At 40.6% G+C, this 21774-nt stretch overlaps 3 protein-coding genes across 6 annotated transcripts; 1 reads left to right on the forward strand and 2 right to left on the reverse strand.

Annotated features, from left to right (window-relative positions):
- Positions 1–101: 101 nt before the first annotated feature.
- LOC116060036 (zinc finger protein 34-like) lies at positions 102–6788 on the reverse strand. Of its 3 annotated transcripts, none has more exons than XM_031313391.2 (7): positions 6588–6788; positions 5236–5444; positions 4298–4390; positions 4071–4160; positions 3712–3822; positions 2967–3090; positions 102–2845 (listed from the first exon to the last, which is right to left on the reverse strand). In XM_031313391.2, the coding sequence occupies exons 1-7, from the start codon at positions 6610–6612 to the stop codon at positions 1119–1121; spliced, it is 2379 nt and encodes a 792-aa protein (XP_031169251.1). In that variant the 5' UTR covers positions 6613–6788; the 3' UTR covers positions 102–1118. The 3 variants fall into 3 exon arrangements, with proteins under 3 accessions (XP_031169251.1, XP_031169250.1, XP_031169252.1); XM_031313390.2 differs by having other exon boundaries at positions 4071–4163; XM_031313392.2 differs by lacking the exon at positions 6588–6788 and adding an exon at positions 5631–5729 and having other exon boundaries at positions 4071–4163.
- Positions 6789–9220: 2432 nt separating this feature from the next.
- LOC116060039 lies at positions 9221–13501 on the reverse strand. Its single transcript, XM_031313396.2, has 7 exons — positions 13303–13501; positions 11740–11847; positions 11525–11581; positions 11272–11430; positions 10963–11122; positions 10458–10555; positions 9221–9416 (listed from the first exon to the last, which is right to left on the reverse strand). Exons 1-7 carry the CDS (start codon positions 13312–13314, stop codon positions 9252–9254), a joined length of 759 nt encoding a protein of 252 aa, XP_031169256.1. The 5' UTR covers positions 13315–13501; the 3' UTR covers positions 9221–9251.
- Positions 13502–15620: 2119 nt separating this feature from the next.
- asb15b (ankyrin repeat and SOCS box containing 15b) lies at positions 15621–21273 on the forward strand. 2 transcript variants are annotated; one of them, XM_031313393.2, is made up of 14 exons: positions 15621–15765; positions 16045–16137; positions 16379–16431; positions 16666–16797; positions 16937–17104; positions 18402–18508; positions 18656–18794; positions 18930–19101; positions 19531–19691; positions 19996–20140; positions 20243–20398; positions 20582–20684; positions 20800–20953; positions 21070–21273. In XM_031313393.2, the coding sequence occupies exons 2-14, from the start codon at positions 16046–16048 to the stop codon at positions 21207–21209; spliced, it is 1722 nt and encodes a 573-aa protein (XP_031169253.1). In that variant the 5' UTR covers positions 15621–15765; position 16045; the 3' UTR covers positions 21210–21273. The 2 variants fall into 2 exon arrangements, with proteins under 2 accessions (XP_031169253.1, XP_031169254.1); XM_031313394.2 differs by having other exon boundaries at positions 16940–17104.
- The last annotated feature ends 501 nt before the right edge of the window (positions 21274–21774 follow it).

Here is a 21774-nt window from a genome sequence, read left to right on the forward strand (position 1 = left end):
TGGTCAAGACTGCAGTGAAATAACCATAGAAATATAATTCATTCATTCTGTTTCTTTGGAAATAACAAATTTCACAAAAAAAACAACCAGTAAGACAACAGTCCTTTGCTATGTGCATTTATTTTTCTGCAAAATCTCAAAATAATAGCGTGTATACATGGCTGCTCACAATAGGATAAGTAATGGGAAAGACAGGATTCACAACACAACCTCATCAAACATTTGCATAATGTTTGTGTCCGAGCTATTTCCTTGTTATTTCAACACCATTAGAGCAACAACACTGCATCTACTCCTGGAAAAAAAGTGAAATCCTAATCTACACAAATCAGCATTTTTCTCTCTAAAATAAAAGCAGAGTAATGTTTATAATTCAGGGTTACATAAAAAACCCAATGGTAAAAGTAGTTTTAAATCTCTACAGCTTCCACAAGGATATGGTAACACAGATACAATGTTTCCTAGAGACACTACAACATTTTATTATATAGCAGACAAAGTATCTAGTCACATGCATTGAAATACTTTAGTTGTATTGTTTACATGATGCCCAGTTTTTTTTAAATGTTGGCTACTTTCACGTAGCATGTTTCGAAGAAAACATTTATTTTAAACCATGGCAGGTTTTTTGTAATGAAAATGATAACCAACTACTAACAACTCCAAAACGGATCGGGAAATGATCAGAAATGCTCTGTTGCTAACCTTATATCTTTTTAAATGTGACAGCTTAGGGTAACTTAATTTCCTAACATCATTTTGTCACATCACCTTATTATACGAAAAACAGCAGTGATTACAGTAAAATAATGGGCTTTAGTTGAGATGCTCCAGCTGGCCCGGCAACGGCTGGAGCCGGCCACCCATCACAACTCAAGTTAGAACTCAAGATGGTCGTCTTTAAAAAAAAAAAAAAAGATTCTCGCATCATTCAAAATGTGTTTTCATGGTGACCTGATCTTCACCACAAGCTAAAACATCTTGAACACTTTGAAAATGACATGGTTCAAAGGGTCATTTATGCAGTAACTATCTTAGCTAATTTGAACTATATCAGTGATCAGCCCTGAAACCCCTAATCAGAGCGTCCTTATTCGATACAAAATGGGTTTCTTTGATTAATAATCATCGCTGCCCTCATCTTCCTCATCATACTTCCTCTTGAGGGACTGCTTCTTGTGCTTACCCCTGTGCCTCCGTTTAGCGGCGAAGTCAGGGTTTGCGTCCCTCGTATGCAGCTGCTCGTGCTTCTTCAGAAGGCCGGGGACGGAGAATCCCTTCCCGCATGTGTCACACGTCCAGGGCTTCTTGCACGTGTGAGTCCTTTTGTGGACGTTCAGGTGGGACGCCAACTTGTAGGTCTTGCCGCACACGTCGCAGCTGAACGGGCGCTCGTTGGTGTGTAACCTGATGTGGACCTTCAGATTCCCGACCTGAGTGAAGGTCTTGTCGCATATGGAGCAGCGGTAGGGCCTCTCTCTGGTGTGGATCCTCAGGTGAACCCTCAGGCAGTACTTGCTGGAGAACTTCTTTTGGCAAACAGGGCAAGGGATCTTCGCTTTGGGCACGTGGTCTTGCTGGTGCCTCTTCAGGTCAGACAAATAGACAAAGGTCTTTCCGCACTGGGAGCAGAGATACTGACGGTCGCCGATGTGGTAGCCCATGTGTCTCTTCAGCAAGCTGGGGACGAGGAATCTCTTCCCGCAGCGCTCGCACATGTGAGGGCGATCCCTGGTGTGCCAGCGCTCGTGGTTCGACAGCTTGAAAGCCGTGGGGAAGCTTTTGCTGCAGTGCTTGCAGGGGAACGTCATCTGGCTCGTGTGGCACTCCATGTGCCTTTTGAAGTAGGTGGACTGCGTGAAGCCCTTGTTGCAGATGTTGCAGTAGAAGGGCTTTTGGCCACTGTGGGCCAGCATGTGCTTCGTCAAGCTCTGCAATTTGGTGAAACACTTCCCGCACTGGCCGCAAGCGTAAGGACGCACCGTGCTGTGGGTCTTCAGGTGGTTGTTGAGGAACGCCTGGGTCCGGAAGCTTTTGTTGCACGCCGTGCACACGAAAGGCTTCTCTCCCGTGTGAATGCGCTCGTGGTCCATCAGCTTGGACTGATAAGGGAAGCTTTTGTCGCACACGCTGCAAGTGAATCTGTCAGCTGGCGGCCTGATTTGCTTTTTTCTCCTTATGCTTGGCTTCATGTCATCACCTGCACTGAACCTGGCCGGAGGAAGTGGTGGCAGCGCTGGGAGCGAGAGCGAGTTGGTGGCTATCTGTGACACCCACTGATGCAATGTGACTCGCTGAGTGTGAGGCTTTTGGCCGTCTTTTGTTCCGGCGTTGCCTGCATTCTGTAAGGGGGAAGCGGGTTTCATCGGCATTTGAACTACCCGGAAAGGGATCGATTTCAAGGGAGGCCGCTGTGGTTCCGGTTTATCTAGTGCTTCTGGCGCTGCACCCCCCTCTCCACTTTGAAGAGTTGTGGCAGGCTGTTTCAGTGTGCAACTTTTCTCTTGCACCAAATTCTCTCCCGGAGCTGTTGTTGTGACACTCTTTTTCTTTTCAGCACTGCCACCAGCTGTTTTATGACTGTATCGCCCTCCTCCCTGTGGTCCGGTGGCAGCGTCTGCTGGGCTGTCAGAGTCATCTGACATCATTCCCAAGTCTTCAGGGTCACTGAGGGAGGCTGGGCTGGTTTCGTTGAGGGTGACCTCTAATCGCTTTGGGGATTCTGGTGCTGCTGGAGGTGCTGCTGGTGCTGCTGGTGGTGGTGGTGGTGGTGGTGGTTCTACTGGTTTGGGACGGAAGGCGAGTGAAGAGAGCACACAGTTGCCCACTGAGGACGAGATGGTTGCTGCACACACACGGAAAAGGCTTTGTCAAATTCATTTTCACTGTTTTTTTTTCTTCATTTAATGATTTTCTTTTTCGGTCTGTATTTCAACACATGCTCATACAAACAACCTTAAGTATACCTTTAACACCAAGGAGTCCCTTGGCCTGCTGGTGCAGGAGGAGAGTCTTCAGGTCCACGGCGTCTGGGATGAAGCCTCCACATGCCTCCAGGACCGAGGGCTCCGCTGCGATCATGGCACCGAGCTGAGGTTGCGAGGCAGGAAATGGAAACAATGAATGAGTTATTAGTATAGATTTATTTTTACCTCGTAGGTTGGATCATGTTTTTAGGTCTTTGTCGTCTGTTATACAGATTATCACCTCAGGAAGCTTTCCCCTGCTTGTATAAGGCTTCTTGTAACAGCTAATCAAAAGGCGACCATTCAAAAATAATTACCAAATTCCTTAATCCAGATCCTGAAAAGGTTTTTTAAATTTCTTCAATTATATTATGTCAAATATCTTAAAGTCAGGCCCTAAAATGTCTGGAATTGGTCCAGTCAGAGAGACTTTAGATGGATTTATTTTTTTATATTGTTTTAATGTATTTAGAGCTATTTTAGTTTTCACCTACATCTGCATGGTAAAATTTGGCTGATGCTTCATTACAACAAGGCTTACAGTGTCTAGAGAAGTATGGAGTTTGAATTTCATATATTTTGCAGGCATTCTGTTCTTGTTGACTACCTATAGAGTGGGGATGAACTCTGTGCTTTGCTCAAGCATTTGGCCACTAAATCGGCGTCAATCATATAAAGGATACTTCCTGTCTCCCACCCTGTTGTGACCAGAGTAAATGTCAAAACACCATGTACATGCGCGTACCTGGGAGAGATTGGGAACAGGAAGAACTTGCTCCAGCTTGCACACCAGACCTGCAGTCAGAGCCTGAAGCGCTGTATCGAACTTTGTGCCGTACTGAACAGGGAACACTTCCTGCAGAGATATAAATAGGTTGGAGTTTAACATCAATGTGACTCTGAAATTGTGAGGGACAAACACGTTTTTTTTTTTTTTTTTCAAAAGAGATATATGGATTTAATGTGCTATATCTCCACATGCACTGTGTTTTAATGTTACCACATCTAAAAAAGCTGCAAGCGTGCATTTAAAATGGAAAACGGCTTGCCATTGTGATAACAACCAACGACGGTCTAATACCACATTAAGACAGATATGGATACCTGGAAGAAGTGCTTCCTCTCAGCAGGGTTTTTAAGCAGATTCTGGACCAGCACCATGAAGTTTGTTTGAGATTTCTCCACTTCTGAGTCCTTCTGTAACACAGAAAATACTGTAACTCAGGTGTAATTCCCACATTCGGATTCTAGAGTCTAGTGTGCTAAATAAAAATAAACACAAGCCGTGTTTAAACGGGGTAAAACTGTATGTTTCATGTTCACATTCTTACCCCTGAAGATGCAGAGACCTTCAACTTATTTATGAGAGTTTGAATAGCCCTAGAATCTGGTGGGCCGTCTTTGTGAAGCAAATCCAAAATGATCTACAGTACAAGAAAACACAGGTTATAGTCATAAGACAAACCATATTACAAATCAAACAAAAGCTAACTTCATATGAACATAAAGTAGAATTGCAGGTTATCTGCTTTCCTAATAGGGATCAAATATTCCCAATAGGGCTGCAACCAACGACTGTTGTCATTGTCGATTAATCTGTCTTTTATTTTCTTGATTAATCGATTAGTTGTTTGGTCTTTTAAAAAAACAAGCCCAAGATGAAAAGCTCAAATGTCTTGTCCACAACTCAAAAGATATCAGTGAGCTGTCATAGAGCAGTGAAGAAACATGAAAATATTCACATTTAAAAAGCTGGTATCAGAGAATTTTTTATTTCATTTAAACCGATTAATCGATTATCAAAATAGTTGGCGATTCATTTAATAATTGACAACTAAATAAATCGATAATTCTTTGCAGCTCTAATTTCGAATATGCTGAGGAGGTTTTCCAAGATATTGTTTCTTTCTCTCTCAAACACAATATCAAAGGTGACCATTTTGAAAGCACAAATTCTGCGAAGCCAATGAGGTAGATAACTACATTCAAAAGAGGATGAAAACTTTAACTTCAAACACTCTTTTTGTTCTTGGTGTGTGTGGTTTGTAATAGGAAACACGTGGAGTTCATCAACATAGTGTGGTCGTGTGAACATCCACTTTGATGCTCAGTGACCTGAGGTGACAAATCTTGACGATCTTACGAATGCTATAATAGAATCGTAGAGAGCACACAGCATCACAAGCTCAGTGTGATGGAGGTATGTGGTAACTAAATTCACTCTTTGAATCAGACACACACACACACACTCTAGGTGATAAACTCTTACCCTTGCTCTCAACCCCAAGATGAGCTGTGCAGTCTGCTTAAAGCTTATAAGCTCAGGAACAGTCTGCGTCACCATGGTCACAAACTCCTCCACTTTCCCGTACTGCTTCACATTTCTCTGCCGTATGACCTGCCATATGTATGAGTATGTCAGCTGCAGAGGGGAAGCCATCAAGCGAAGGGAGGACAGGGGAAGGGAACCTCCAAAACCTGCATGGAACATAACATAAAAGTTAAGATTTTTTTGATTTTTTTTTTTTTGTAGTTTCATTTTGACAGGTCTGTTTTATAGATCTTTTATCAAATCAGTTAATATTGTCTTTTATCCGTTGGTACTCTGTTAAACAGAAATACGTCCTGAATAGATTGTTAAATACCTGCAACAAAACCACTGACCTGACACCTCACAGAAAAGGCGTGTCACAGAATGAACTGTGTGAGAGTTTCAGCATCTAGCTCCCTTTTAGTGTCCCATTAACCATTGACATAAAAAAAATTATAATCTCTGCCATCAACTAAATCGTACGCGGAAAATGTTGCATGAGCACATGGACAATGTTTTAATAGTTTTAACTTGTGTACTCTATTTTGAACTAGATGTGTTTATAATGTGCTTTGTGTTTCATCCCATGTTGCTGTTTCACTGCTGTGACTAACTTGCCCTTTAGGAACATTGTAAATCTCCCCCTCTATCAGTAAAAATGATAAGGACCATCTGGTTTGTAAAATGTATGTTTCGTACAAACTACCAACAGCAGAAACTGTCCTGTGAGAGGCAGCAATTTGCCGCAAGGCTTCTAGTCTGCCGGAAAGCCAGAAGAAGAAGAAGAAGGCTTTGCAGGTGGAGCCAGAAGCTGCTCTAGGGGGCGCTGCAGTGCTAAGACATGCTTCGATCACTGCAGATGGTTTGAAAGCAGTGTGCACGTTTGCGTGTGCATGTTAGTGCATGCAGTTGTTAAGAGAATGAGCGCCAAACAGTAACGTTAGCCGAGTTAGATTCAAACTTTGAGAACTAGATGGTGTGGGATGTGTATTTCTGCGTATGGGAATGGTCATAGTTGATATTACACGACGCAGCGGCCGATCCATTCTGGACATCTGGAGGGGAGGATGGTTTAGTTTGAAAGCAAGCAGCCTGGACCGTCCCTCCCATAGTCTTCCTTAGAAGCCTTTTAGCTAACTATCAACCAAATTAACCGAACAGACTTTGCTACGCGCACGTTGACCTGCGATTAAAAGCAAACAGACACTTTACAGCAACAGATGGCTTTAGTTGAATCTCATCTGTTGACCGCCGTTCTCGGCGTCAGCTAACGTTACTGTTAGCTTGCTAACGTTAGCGTAGCAGCTTACCTGTGGTATCAGATCGTTTCTCCATTCTGTGCCCAGGCTGTGTCGCCAATTCATGAGTTAATCAACCGCCTACACAAATAGGCCGACAATGTTGTAGTTAACACCGAAATATAATGTTTAAAAGTATTAAACCGTCTTTATTCCGACAGTCAAGCCAGGAAGAATAATGGCGACCGCTGGGTAGCGGCTTTCCAAAACAAAAGTCCGAGTGTTTCCGGCGGATCTTCCTATATAAAATAAAAGCACTGCATTTTGAATTTACAGTGAAGGAACAAAAAAACAGAAGCAAGTGGCCATACAATTTGTGATGATTATGACCTAGTTTATAATGAATTATAATAATGAAATGTTTGCCATGCTGAGAGTTTGGTGCATACACTCATTCTAAATGAAGTTTTACTAAAAAAATAAAAGTAACAGTAAAACTGTAGTCAAATGTTCAATGAAAACAAATTGGGAGTTACAGTATAACAAGCTCCAGCTCAAAAGCAATACTCCTTGTGTGACTTGTGCAATCAATAACCATGGCAATGAAAAAAATGCATTAAATTAGACAATGTACATGAATGTATGATCTCTATTCTGAGATATGTATGAGTAAATCCAAATATATCACTTCAAAAACCAAGATTGGAGGCCTTTTTTAAGCCCATGGTTGTCAATGTTAAGTAAACTTTGAAGTAGTAGTGTGCATTCTATAATTTTTATTAAAAGAACTTCAAGGAATCATTCAGACTTGGCGTTTCACTGTTTTGCCGAAAACAATAATATGATGAACCAATATTGAATAGATATTTACATTGATGACAAATAGGTCAGAACATACAACATATTGACAACATGATTTTGCTCGTGCCATTTGCATTGGGTAGACAAAATCATGTAAACATTTCATAAAAAGTCACTGACCCAACTTTATGACCCACAGCTGTAGCACACTTTGCACTTAGTAAGGGATAATCACTGAGAGGCAGGGCGTAGAATAATATGATTTAGTTACTTCAAGGTTATAATTAGTTTTCCCGGAATGTTCACAGTATTTTGTCTACCCCCTGTACATTCATGACTTGAATTGCTCTATTTTTCTTTGCAACATTACAATTGTAGAAAAAGTTCATTACATTTAGTAAGTAGTTTATCTTGTAACAAAATAACTTAAATATCTTCTGTACAATACAAATACAGATTTTCACAAAAATACAAAAATTAAAATTGGTCACCAGAAAGACAGCACAGTTGTTGAGGAGGGGTTGACAGAAAGTTGTAGACCTTGCCTACAATGTCAAAACATTTTAATAAAGATGTATATTTCCATATTTCATTGATGTGTTTTGGAAGTAAATCATTAAAATACAGAAAACAGTTATTGAAATAATAACCATCCTCCCATCCCTGCAGATTAGGCTACACAGCCTGCGGTCTGGAAAGATTCTTAGCCTGTTGATTCATAGGGATCTGCCGACATCAGTCGTGTTTGTAACTGGCATTTCCTCCAGCCTACGGCCAGTTCTTTTGTGGCGAGAACAAGCCCTCCTTATGCTTCTCACTGAGCTCATCCGTCCATCCATCTATCTATCCCTATCACCCTCACTTTCACGCGTCCTGTCTGCCTTGCCACTCACTCCCTCTCTCTGACACATACAGTACAAGAGCGCTCGCACTTGGGGAGTCATGTTCTCATGACTGAAGATGATTGACTCAGTGAATAAGGCATTAAAAACACACTCACTGTGGCTGAGCAGCAGCTATAGATCACTTGGCAACAGCTTTGAAATACAATGACGGGATTCAAAGTGCCTCTGGCGATGGCTATCTGCCATCTGGTCAGATCTTTGATACACAAAGTAGGACGCTTGTTGAAGTGCCCGGCATGTTGTTTGTGACAGGCAGATTTGCAATTTGTGACAGATCAGAATAATGTCAACAACAAGTACAAGACAAGCTGCACGAGATCAAATGCACTTTACTTTTGATGCATTAACAAAAAGCAGTATTGATACTTCTTCGCATATACCCCTAATGCATTTCGGTAGAAGTCAGAATACAGGAGCAGGTTGGGATTTGGTGTGACTGTCGACTCTACAGCAAGGAAAGGACATCTTTGTAACCACCAGGACACAGCCAACAAATTACTGACAGGAGTCTCATCTCAGAATGAAATTATGTCTTCCAAACAGAGTGATATCATTTTGATTCGAGGCTCCGGTGATACATTTGAACACATCGCAAAACTGGTGCATGGCAACAGTCCAGACTGGCAGAAATGAAAAAATAATAAAAAAGCAACTTCAGAGAAGGCTAACCAAATGCTTTTAAACATTGGCCAATACAAGACAGGTAATGTAGTTAACCAGCTATTTTGGCACATAACCAGCCATTTTTGGCACATAACCAGCCATTTTGTAGTAAGTCCTTCCTCTGATCCCAAAAAAAACTCTTTGGATGGTTAAGTGCTAGAAGTGCCTGGGGAATTTTGTGACACACCTGCCTTCGCAGCAGGTGAGTTTTCTCTCGTAGCTCGGGTCCATGCACTCAGATGAGTGAAGCAGAGAAAGAGTGTCAAACCACACTCGTTTATCCAGCAGGCTCCTGCCACTAACAGAACAACCTGGAGTGTGAGTTGTTATACCGCGGTCCAGATTTCCCTTTTCTATTAATTATGCTTCATCCGCTCTCATGTTCAGGAACAATCTCCCCCACTGGCTGAGTGTCAGCAGCGTGGGTGAGTGTTTGAAGTGGGATGGAGATAGACACAGTTGGGATCATATTAGAAGGTGCCATTTGGCTATTTTCAGCGTTGCACACTGGTAAAAACCTCCCAGACTTGACCTAAAAATAAAAAAAAAGATAGATAATCCCACTCATAGTCTGAACAGCGTCCTTCTATCCAGTTTTCTATGTTGAACAAATGATAATATGATTATATATTATATGGATAATAAATCTCCAAAGCGGAAATCATTACTTTAGGTAATAACAGAGCCACAAAGTACTGCTGAATATTTGATGAACACTTAGCTTTACAAGAATTGCTTCCCGGAAGTGCTCATGAAAATGATGCACATTATCATGTGGGCTTAATGGAGCTGACCCACAGTAACCAAAAGGCACAAGAGTCAGTGTAGTTGATGGACAATTTACAACCAAGGAGAGTATTTTTAGATGTGGGATCTTAGGTTTCTCATAATATTACAAAAAAACCAAGAGACCCACTATAATATGGTATATGCAATCTATAATATATACCCGAGATATCATCCTCTCTGAATAACTAATTGTAAAATGGCTCCCGGCTGAATATTACATTCTAGAAGAGTTGGAAGGCCATGCTGAAGAAATTGCAATAAGTGCTCATTGTGGTATTGAATGTATTCATGCCTTTTGAGTTTGACATCATTGCCCTTTTAAACATACATGCAATTATCTGTGATAACTGTGTTCCAATATACTCAATAAAGGAGCATAAAAGGAGCTTTTACAATGGCAGGAACATTGCCAGAGAGTCTACAGCCACGCTAGCAGCTCTGTGTGGCAGTGGTGCTTTGAGCTAAATGCTAACATCCGCATAATAACATGCTAATGTTTAGCAGAGATGTTTACCATCCTCACCATTTTAGTTTACTGTGTTAGAATGCTAGCATTTTCTAATTTCTAAAAAAGCACTTAACTCCATAAACCAAAGTATAGGACAAATTCAAATTTAGAACTTGAAAAGTTAAGGAAACACCAATGTTATGACTATTCAGCCTGTTCAATGATTAAAAATATGTCTCTGTATTTCCTGTATGTGTATCTTCATATAGATTATTTGAAAATTTCCACATTTCACCAAAAGTAGTTAAACCACATTGAGATGGTTCACTTACTCACCAGCCACACGACGATAACAACACAAGCTGTGAAGGGGATGAGAGCCAGAAGCAAGGGAGTTCTCTTGGACCAGCTGTCACGACCCTCCTTCTGACCCCCTGGAACAGGAACATTTTATTGGAATTTTTACAGACTACAGTAACAGAAATCTGATAGTGGGTGGGTACGCCAATGCTCTTGATGTTTATTTTTTTTAATTGTAGAGAGGATTCTGGTGGTTCTGTCACTCAAAAATCACCTTGGTTCTCTTTTGAGATGTCTAGTGGCAGAACTGTCTTAGCAGGCTTTTACAAGTACTACTAGCTGCATGAGACGTTCTTATAATTATATATACTGACCTTTAATTAACTGTATTGGCTGTGTGTTCATGGTTTCATATCTGGTTCCTATCCCCAGCTGTGTGTCCTTGACCCAAAATCAATATCTAACCACTAATATGCCTCTAAAAGCTGCTTTAGTTGTTGAGGCATCCATTAAAAATGTAAAAGGAAACGAATGATTGTACCTGGTGTTTGATGTGGATTAAGGCACGGTGGTGGCTTGCATGACAAGCCAGATGTTCCTTGAGAGGCTGCATGTAAGACATCTTTGATGTAGTCAAAATAAAGACCAGACATTAAGCTCCCTTCCCGATAGTGACACTGAAACACTTGCATCGCTGTTTCCTGGGAGATCAGACAACAGGCAATCCTGAAATTACTCAATTACACAATTAAATGTGCAAAGCAGTCCCAAAATGTCCAAAATATTACGCACTCCTCCCTAAAACTGAGCTGCAGTGCTTGTATTTGCACAATCCATCATGAATACTTACCAGTTCCTCATGGTTAAAGGTGAAGCGTAAACTCTTCAGCATCGCAATGAAGACAATTATGTTTTCTTTGTTGGAGGAGATGGCACCAAACATGTTGGCCAGCTTCCGAAGACTTTGCTCCAAAGGATAGATATTTAACACCACCCAGCACGTGCCAGCCTGGAGATGTAGGTACCAAAATAAATTGTCATCCTTTGTTCCACATTACATGATCTGTTTCACATTATTTCTGCTTTCACGTCTTCATACATACCACTTCTTTGGGAATGTAACTAACAGGAATCTCATAATCAGACGGGATATTCTGCTTCTACAACGGAGAGAATGACAGAGAGAAGGTTTTGCAACATAATGTCAGTGATAGGCTACAAGATGTCAGAATCTCATGGGGACTGTTTTTAACATGCAGACACACATACTAGGAGATTGTGTGAATGTGATATCAAGCCTGCAACTCAGTAATCTCACCAATAATGACAGCTTGCTCACATCGTCAGTTATCGGCGTCCCAAATTTTCCGGAGCAGAGATTCAAACTTGTGAACAGACTCAAGAGGAGACAAGGTGCTTTCAAGATCTAAAACACAGAAAAAAAAAACATATAAATGTGATACTGTAAATTCATACAATATACAGTTAATATATAGTATACAGTTTAAAGTATTGTTTAACTGCTATTTATGCTTTAATGCGTTTTGGCATCACCCTATTTTACAATAATCCAGTTATAAATTTACACCTGGAAGGTGACCAGTGAAACCACACCTGACGCCCACAGTGCCTTGCTCAGTGGTACCCGGATCATGTCTTTGAATAGGAAACACCATCACTATTTCAGTACAGCAGATCAAGCCTCCGTAAATCAAATATTTTGAAGATACATTCTTGAGTCCCTTCGTTGAGGCTTGTTAAATCAAACAAGCAAATACACACATGCATATATTGCATGCAGTAATAAAATGCTATATGTTAAAAAACGGAGCATTATCTATTTCTCAAACAGTGGATCCAATTGAATTTAGTATTTTTAACAGCTTCTACACATTTGTCTCATAGTATATCAAATTAAATAATTCAAACATTATCTGGTACTCAAATGTAAACATTTGCCGTTTTTAACATAAACGATTAATCTTTAAAATTATTATAAAATTATATTTTTTTGTTTATATCATAGCCCTATATATAAATTTGCATTTTTTGATGTCTTAGATTCAGATGTTGCTTTTACTTGATTTTCTTTTTTATTGATATTTTATGAGCATTGTTGGAGGGTGCCTGAGGTGTAAGATTTTCATTGCCAACAACTGCTTCTCTGTAATTGTTGCACACATGATAGGAATAAAGAACTTGAAAATAATCAGCACATGAATCGGCAATGAAAATAGTAGTTAGTTTAAGCCCTAATCCAAAATACAAACTACTGGACTGTGGATCCATTTTACCCCTTTAATCATAATAAAAAGAGCCACTTCAGACTTCAAAGTTGCCAGGGTGACAGGCAGGAATGTGGTTTGCTTCAAAGGAATTTTCATTCTCGTAAAATATGCAGAATGATTCTGGGAGAACACATGCTAAACTCTCTTATTCAATATACTGAGTGAAAGCAAACTGCGTCCATGTGTCCTTACACTTTACTCCTCCCTTTACAAGGGTGCAACATCAGCAGTATATGAAGCAGTTACTGACCTCTTAATGCATTAAATGAATGGCAGAAATCAAATAGGCTACATTTCATTAAACACTCAGAAGTGTGGAAGTGGATGTGGAAACACAGTGAGATCCTTAGTAATGTTTCTGATATCATACAATTGTTTTTCATTGCAAGAATAAAGCTGACAAGGCACAAAGAATATACAAAAAAATGTAAGAATTCTTACTCTAAATACAAATACTCTGCTATTTAACAAGCACAACCAAATGAAAATTAAGCTGTAGGATATAGCTGCATCAGTGTATTACACTTTCACAACACACAACTAAAAAAATGTAAAAAAAAAAAAAAAAAAAAAAGAGAAATTATACTACTTACTTTCTTCCTCATATGGAGCAAAAATCCGTGGCTGCTCAAATCCGGTGCATTAAATGAAGTGTTTTCAGTTCAAAGACAGAGCTCATTGTGTGTATGTGCGTGATGTCCGAGCGTGTAGTGAAACTTGAGGATGGGCTGGCAGTCTGCTTTCTACTCCAGACAGATGGTGAAGTCTTTTTACGCGGTGGAGAGGCCGCCTACAGGCTGAGTCACTGTGTCACACATTGACGCTGTCTGAGACTTTTCCATAAACTCCCACATACCAATTTCTACGTCAGGAGAAAGTGGGCCCTTGTTCTCTAGAGGGAATATTTCGCTTAGAATATGTCATGGTTATTTCCAAAGCAGAAAATTGTTAATGATGGAAGATTTGCTGATTTTCAGCCATCATATTTGCTTTATTATTTTAGGTTTTTTCTATTTATATTGAATTGTTTTCATTATTTTGTCCAAGTTTTACTCAAATACACTATGCTGTTATTGAATTGCTTGAGTGAGAGAGTAGATGTGCAGAAAGTACAGTTGCATTATATTTAGGAAGTCAAGGCCAATTATTATCATTATTATTAAATCAATACCAGTCACATAGGCGAAGATTCAGAAAAATAGTGTGATGTATTAGAAAAGATTAACCCTTGAGATCAGTGGCGCAACTACCCTGTGTCAGAGGGGTATGCAGCAACAAATTTGCAAACTGTGAGTGGCTTTCCATCTCTGTCTGCACTATTTCTTCCCCCAAAAAAGGACACAGTGAATAGGTTGGTCAACAGAACTTCAAACCATACTGGACATTTAGTTTTGTGTGGTCTAATAGAACTCCTACCTGATGTCATCAGTGGTCTCCTCTCTACTTTATGCCATCACTGGTCTCATGTCTGTCTCATTCACTCCTTGCCTGTGTTCTTCTCCACTAAGACATCTTGTCAAACAAACATTATCCAATAGATTTTTCATTAGTTTTTCCATATCAATAATATTAAGAGATGAATCTGTTGGTATCAAGTGGCCCCCCCCTACACTTCCACCTAATGTTAGCCCTACCTGTTGCCTTCCCCTGTCTTTCCTGATCCACCATCCTCCTGATCCTGATCCTCACACCTGAATAAAATGAACTCACTGTTAAATATAGCAGCCTAAATTCAATTCTTAAATCAGCCTAGTGATAGCATCAGATAAGACAACTATTATGCAGTAAGGTTGTGCTGCTATAGAAATTACATTCACATTTTGTATTTTAAATATTTATATCTTTTTTTCATATTTATTTATGTTTCTTCTTGTCATTTATTGTGCATGCTACCTTATATTTACCAGTTGTTATTTGACCTTAAGAAAATTGAGTTATGTCATGCATGGGATTGGTATCATAGGGTTTAGCAACATTGGTTTGCATTAAGTTAGCAAACACTAGCCAGTCTGTTAACATGGACATTTGCAAGCCTCCAAGTTTGGTAGCAAATCTATGCATGATTCCATGGTAAACCAGAGTTATAGCATTAGTTATGTTTTCCAGATTATTGTCATTTATTGTACATGCTACCTTATATTTATCAGTTTTCAGCTCAGCAACCTCGGTTTTGCATATTGTAAGGTAGCCGTAAACCCCCATTTGGCTGCTACATTCCCAGTGTTAGCAAACGCTAGCTAGAAATATATTTCATTACAATATTACTGTAGAAATGTAGCAAATTGCTGTCTTATTCAGTTTTTTTATTATGTTATTGTTTTGAACTTAAGTTTAACAGTTTTGAAAACAGTATGTTAGCATGTGCTACATTGGCCTGTAGGTACATAGAGTTTTGGCGGTTGTTGTGTTGAAGTGAGAAAAGAATGAATGTCACGTGAAAGATGTAGTCATTGAATGCATTTTGTGCCAAAGCAATGATAAATGATCCACAATTTAGCCCACATATACTTCTGTTGTGCTCACTGTGTGAAGAGTTTTGAAAAAGTGACCCAAGTATTGAGAAATGCGTCCTAGCAACTGTAAAAAACTGTAACATGTCATCTCCTTTTCCCTCTTTCTTTTTCTATTTTTAGCCCCAACAGCTGTTTTGCTTTGCTCTTTTTCCATAGACGGCAACTTACTACTTGTACGCTCGTACCTGCTCACTCAGCGCTCACAGCGCCCACCCGCTCCCTCCCCCCCCCTCTTCTATGTCAACATTCTATGATGGAATCTTATGAGACAGGGCGCCTACTCTAGCCTGTTAGTCCTCTAAAATGTTATATAATAACATTGAAGAAATGCAGAAATGATTTAGAAATGCACAACAGCAGCTACATATTGAAAATACCAAAAGAAAGTTTTTCAGGAGTTGGAAGTTAAAACGGAATAGTGTTGAGTCAGGTCGTCTATAGCAGGTCACATCTATATATAACCCTGACAGCCTCTGGCCACACTAAACTAAAACGCACGGGCTGCAAGCTGGAGTGCTCCAGGGCACCCGTTCACATCAACAGGTGAGACCGATTGATCTGACAAAAATTTCAACTTTAAATTCAACTTTAATTTTGTAGTGTCATCTCAGATGTTACAGATTTATACTACTGTTTATACTACTGTACTCATATATGACATTTCAAGCTGGGGTGATATGGTGCCAGCAGCCCTTTGCTGATAAACAAGTTGCATGCCTGCAGCCGTGGAATAAGTACACATGTGACTTTAAGTCGTTGTGAGTTACCAGCACGTCAGCATGTTTTTAATGACAAGAATCCTCATTGTGTCCTTCCGTATAGAATGGATGAACAGGAAAGCATAAATGAGGAACTTATCGAGTTTGCCATTCGAGAGAGCATTCCAGATGCCCACAAGCTGCCATGTTCGAACAGGTATGAGTCTAAAATGTCTACATCATTATGGATGGGGCTACTTATTTGATCTTTAATATGAACACTAATTTATTGATGGGGTAGTAAACTTCACAAAGGATGTGTAGATTCAAAATTAAAAAAAATCCTGAATTAAATAATGTAAGGGTAATCAACTGCTACACTGTTGTGAAGCTGTCTAATAGTGTTTTTCTAGAGTAAAACCTTTTATTTGACCTACTGTTTTCCTTTGGTTCATTAGGAAGGAATCAAACAGTGACGACTTAGTCAAGATAATGGCAGCCATTCACAAGGGTAAGCATCCTTTTTTTACCCTGTCTATAATAGTTTTAGCACAATAATATGTGCAAGTTGTAATTAGAGTCATTTTATTCATACTAAAGTAAACAAAAGCAACCTACAAATGAATACAAATGTTTGTTTTTGTGTTCATGTCTGTGCGTATGAACTCACTTGCTTGTATTCACTCCATGAATATTACAAAGTTTCCCTGTGTGTCCTGCATGGCTCTTTGCTGTTTCTCCACAGGTGATGTGTATGGGCTGCAGGAGCTGTCAGGTTGTGTGTCTGCCTTCAGAGAGAGCGACAGCAGGGGCCGGCTGCCTCTGCATGCAGCAGCTGTGCAGCCACAGCAAGACGTCCTGTATGTGGTGCTGCAGGGTGAGATCTCAGTGCAACAGGCTGGGGCGTAAAGTCTAACAAAAGAGCATCTAGCATCTGCACTTTGATAAAAATCCAGTGACGTAGGTAGAGTGTGTATATTTCTAACTTAAAAAAATTCTTATTGATGTTTTTGTAGCAGTGTTGACATCTACAGACCTGACCCTGGAGGAGCCGACAGATGATGGGGACACGTCTCTGACTCTGGCAGCAGAGGCCGGCCTGGTGGAAAATGTCAGGATGCTGCTGCAGCACGGAGCATCACCGCACAACACCAACAGCAGGAATGAGTCGCCTCTGCTGATTGGTAACACGCACGCACGCATGCACACACGCACGCAAGCACGCACGCACGCACGCACGCACACAAACACACAAACACACACACACACACACACACACACACACACACACACACACACACACACACACACACACAAAACAAGTATCCCAATAGCAATTTATCCAGTTATTGTTTTTGTTTTGTTGCTAAATTTGATGATTTGTGATTCTATTTTTCTTTATTTCTGTAAGAATGTTTGTTCTTTGTAAAAACTCTTGTTTGATTACTGCATAAAATTAGGGATGTCCAGATCCGATCATGTGATCGGAAATTGGGCCCGATCACATGGTTTCAGACTCGATCGGAATCGGACGTTACCTCCCGATCAGGACTCGGATATATATGTATATATATTGTCATTATTTTTTAACACATCTATAGTTATGCGGTGGCACAGAGTTAGACCTTTTGACTCCACACAGAAACGCGTGCAGCATGACATCACTTTGTTGCAGAGACGCTATTGGTTAAATGCCGGCAAAGTAGAACACGGAAGCAGCTTGAAGCGAAAAGCGCGAGTATGTCTGCGGTCTGGAGGTATTATAAAGTTGATGACAACAACATTGCCATAGCAAACTGTGAGATATGTAACAGAAGTGCTCTGTTTGTTAACAGAGTTGTTGAATGTTAAAATAAGGTGAATTAAATAAAAAAATAAGAAACATCCTGGATCTGTTTTTTCGCTCTTATTTATTCTTTTTTTATATATTATAGAAGTATCGGATCAGGACTCGGTATCGGTAGATACTCAAAATCAAATGACTCGGACTCGGACTCGAGGGCAAAAAAACCTGATCGGGACATCCCTACATAAAATACTACTTCTGAGTTTCACAGAAGACTGAGCCTGAGAATATGACAATAGAAACACAAAGACTGCAGTGTTTTCTATAAAGCCCATCAGTGTGTTGCTGGTGATATGAAAGAGAAATTCAAATGGTGCTTGTGTGTATGGTTTTGTTGCAAGAATTTCATTTTAAAAAAGGAGTGTTAAGTTTTGATGGCAGTGTTTCATTTTGGCATAGACATGAGTTGTTAATCTCCAAGTGCTATGTCTGATTGGCTTGTGTGTAGAGTTTTGACATAATGAGCCAAATTCTGCAAAAAGTGTGTAAGCAATAGGCAAAAACTGTAAAACATCAGTAATTGCTGCAATCATTGGCCTAATAAAGCTTTTATTTAATCACCTCCTTCGTGAATAATAAATCCTTCATTACTATGGCTTTGTACCGCATCACCTTGTATTTTCCACACTTTGTAGCAGTAAGACAGAGATCATACGACATGGTTGTAGCCCTCGTCATGGGTGGGGCCTTTGTGGAGCAGGTGTGTCTCACTAAGTGGACGGCCACACATGAAGCTGCAAAGGTGAACAGCGCTGCATTGATACTGGCTAGCTAGAGCATGAGAGAATCAGAACTCAACATCCAGGATAAAGTTCACATTTTCTCCTTCATTCCTCTCTACCATCTTTCCTTCCTCAATTATGTCCTTGCTTCCTATCTCTTGTACCAGGTGGGTTGTCCAGCTATCATGATGCTGCTGCTTCAACACGGAGCCAAAGTAACAGCCAGAGGCGTGCATGGGGTGACTCCTCTGGGAATCGCAGCTGAATATGGCAACACTGAAGCCTTGGAGATACTCATACAGCATGGTAATACACTGAAAAAAAAATACTGTGTTGCTTCATGTGTTCTTCACATCTGTCATGTTTGTATGTTGAGTAACACCACACAACAATTGGTCTACCTCATCAGACCTTGTTGTATTTGTCCCTGTGCTCCACTAGGTGGTGACGTGAATGTCCAGTCCAGCAATGGAGACACCGTCCTGTATGATGCATCTGGATCTGGAAACCTGGACTGTGTCGAGCTGCTCCTGCGCCACGAAGCCGACCCAAATATAGCCAGCTACGCCTGCCTGCTGCCCATCCACAGAGCTGCATATGAGGGACACATACTGTGAGCTGACCTTCGTGCAACAGAGCACCCAACCATCCTGAAGCACCAGAAATATCAATATTCTCATGCCTGAAGCTTGAGAATATCTGAGTTTAACAAGATAATACAGTTCCAGACAGAAGGGAATTACTGGAGTCAAATTAACATTCTTTTGCTCCAACTTTGCAGCCAAATTGATCACACTGAAACATGTCTCTCCTCTGCACCTCACAGCTCTGCAGTGTTTTCACTGTGGTGGTTTCCACAAAGAGCCTTCTGTTTATCGCTGTTTTGCAGTTCCGTCACTGAACAACACTGTATCTCAAACCACAATCTAATGAACATTTTTCTTGATGTCCTGTTTTCTTCTATTAGCATTTGTTTTTCTCTGTTTGTCCCACACTCCCTTCCTGTTTGCCCCCACCCTCCCTCCCCTCTCTCAATCTGTAGAGTCCTGAGGATGCTCATCTCCATTACCACAAAAAGAGCTATCAGTCTCTCAGGCCAGAACCCCATCCACTCAGCAGCTGACGGGGGACAGGTCAAGTGTCTGGAGCTGCTAATTCGGAAAGGATATGATGTCAACGCCTTGCTGAAAACACACATCTCTGGTTGGACAGAGCAAAACTCTCTCTGACATATACTTGCTCAAAAACAGATTCATCTTTAAATTAAGATAAAATAATCTTAATTTAATATAAGATAATAAGATAAGACCTATAAGTCTATCCGGTCTTAGATCGTAATGTCCCAACATGCACCACAAATGACGACTTTAAAACGGTCACTGCTTGCAACATCATTACCAACAACTTTGACCTCAAGAACATTTTAACTGTCTGTAAGTTGATTTTTCCTGCTTCTTCTTTTAAATCTTTTAAACTTGCTGCTGATCGGATGTAAATCTTGTTGAAGAGAACTACGGGGACCTCAGGAAGACTGCTCTGTACTTTGCTGTTTCCAACGGTGATGTAACCTGTGCTGAGATGCTGCTGGCAGCTGGTGCAAACCCTGACCTGGACCCACTGCGATGCATCCTGGTCGCTATACGCGCTGAGAGGTGTGTGGCATACAGCACATATGTGTGTAAAGTCCTCATTCATTATAACTTACGTACTGGCGGCAGCAGCAACCTCTGATGTCTCTGTTTGGCCATTTCCAGGTATGAGCTGGTGCAGCTGTTGCTGTCCTATGGAGCAGAGGTGAATTGTTACTTCAGAGTGATCAACAACACACTGTTCCCCACTGCCCTGCAGTACAGCCTAAGGGACCCTGTCATGCTGCAGTTGCTGCTCAACAGTGGATATCAAGCTTACAGGTACGTCTACCAACTGTAAAATGTAGAGAGTTCTAACATGTTTGATTTCAGTAAAGTTTAAAGTTGCATTCCTTAAACAGTAATTTCAGTGAAGCTCATTCAAACACTGAAATAATTAAAAGGTTAATGTATAAAATTGTTAGGCATTCTAATGTTTCATCCCTGCAACACTGTCTCTGGTAGGTGTTTCCATTGTTGCCATGGTAACAGTGAAGAAATTGATAGTAGCTGGACTGACCTCCATAACCAAGCCTACCAGATTTACAGTCGACCTAACGTCATCTCAGTAAGTAATTGAAGCGTAATACAGTCTCAGTTCATCATGCGACCAATCAACTGATCAATGAGCCAATAACCCAACGTATACAATAAATCACATCTCTGACTTTTTCCTCTTTCAGTTCTGCGAGTTTGTATCTGTGCCGTGGGTCACACATCTGGTCGGCAGTGTTGTAAGGATGCTCCTGGACTACGTCAGCCACGTCAACATCTGTCCCATCCTCAAACGCGTCCTGGAGAATACGCCCGAGTGGGATGAGATTTCTGACATACTGAGTAAAACTTCAAATCCATCACTTTTTTTTCTTCTTCTTTTTTTTTTTTTTTTAAAGATCCATGATGTTAAGCCATTGGCGTGTTAAGTAACTAGAGGTTTGTTTGCGTGTCCCCAGGCAAGCCACGGTCCCTGCAGCACTTGTGTCGTCTGGTAATCAGAGGTCACATGAGCCTCAGGATGCTGAATGACCCTGAAGCTGTGGCTGCTGTCCCATATCCTCCGAGACTGAAGAACTACCTGACCTACAAAGAGTGACCTGTATGATCTCTCCTCTACGTGAAACACATTCTATTTATACAAGTGTGATTGAAACACTAATGAAAAAGCACTAGCCACTCTTTTAGCCATTGGGAATATATCTTCTCTCAAAGTCCTTTTGCATTTCATTTGTCACGTTGTTATGAGCTTGAGTGCCTTACAGTGTGTGACAGTGTCTATTATTTCTTTTATATGTCACAAAAGAAGAATTTTTCTTCACAGGATTGAAGAATTAAAATGTCTCTTTTCTTTATGGAGTCTACATATTTTGCACTGACATAGCACATTCTATCATCTTACAGCTTCCGTCCCAGTTTTATTCCTTTTGACCAAAACAGTTCGGTGTCGCCCAGCTGCTGTCTTTCTATTTGTGTCGAGCGTAAATTTCTTGCAAATATTAAATGCGATGTACACCCACGCAGGTGTTTTCGCTTCTCGCTAATTAGACCTCTGCTCAAGGAAAAGTTAGACAGGGAATTCTACGTTCACACACCGCAAGTCTTAATGCTTAATTCGGATTTTTTGCTCAGATCCGATTTTTTGTTTGGCTCTTCACATTACC

This window comes from Sander lucioperca, chromosome 20 (genome assembly GCF_008315115.2).
Source record: "Sander lucioperca isolate FBNREF2018 chromosome 20, SLUC_FBN_1.2, whole genome shotgun sequence".
Lineage (NCBI taxonomy): Eukaryota > Metazoa > Chordata > Actinopteri > Perciformes > Percidae > Sander > Sander lucioperca.

Excerpts from the sequence above, each read along its gene's own strand:
- LOC116060036 (XM_031313390.2), bottom strand. The coding sequence starts at position 6,612 with ATGGAGAAACGATCTGATACCACAG. Across the intron at positions 5,445-6,587 it reads GAAACGATCTGATACCACAG|GTTTTGGAGGTTCCCTTCCC; the intron begins GTAAGCTGCTAC and ends TGTTCCATGCAG. Across the intron at positions 2,846-2,966 it reads GGGACTCCTTGGTGTTAAAG|CAACCATCTCGTCCTCAGTG; the intron begins GTATACTTAAGG and ends GTGTGTGTGCAG.
- asb15b (XM_031313393.2), top strand. The coding sequence starts at position 16,046 with ATGGATGAACAGGAAAGCATAAATGAGGAACTTATCGAGTTTGCCATT. Across the intron at positions 16,138-16,378 it reads AAGCTGCCATGTTCGAACAG|GAAGGAATCAAACAGTGACG; the intron begins GTATGAGTCTAA and ends TTGGTTCATTAG. Across the intron at positions 17,105-18,401 it reads TGAGTCGCCTCTGCTGATTG|CAGTAAGACAGAGATCATAC; the intron begins GTAACACGCACG and ends CACACTTTGTAG.
- LOC116060039 (XM_031313396.2), bottom strand. Across the intron at positions 11,431-11,524 it reads GTTACATTCCCAAAGAAGTG|GCTGGCACGTGCTGGGTGGT; the intron begins GTATGTATGAAG and ends CTACATCTCCAG. Across the intron at positions 9,417-10,457 it reads TTGTTATCGTCGTGTGGCTG|GTCAAGTCTGGGAGGTTTTT; the intron begins GTGAGTAAGTGA and ends TTTTATTTTTAG.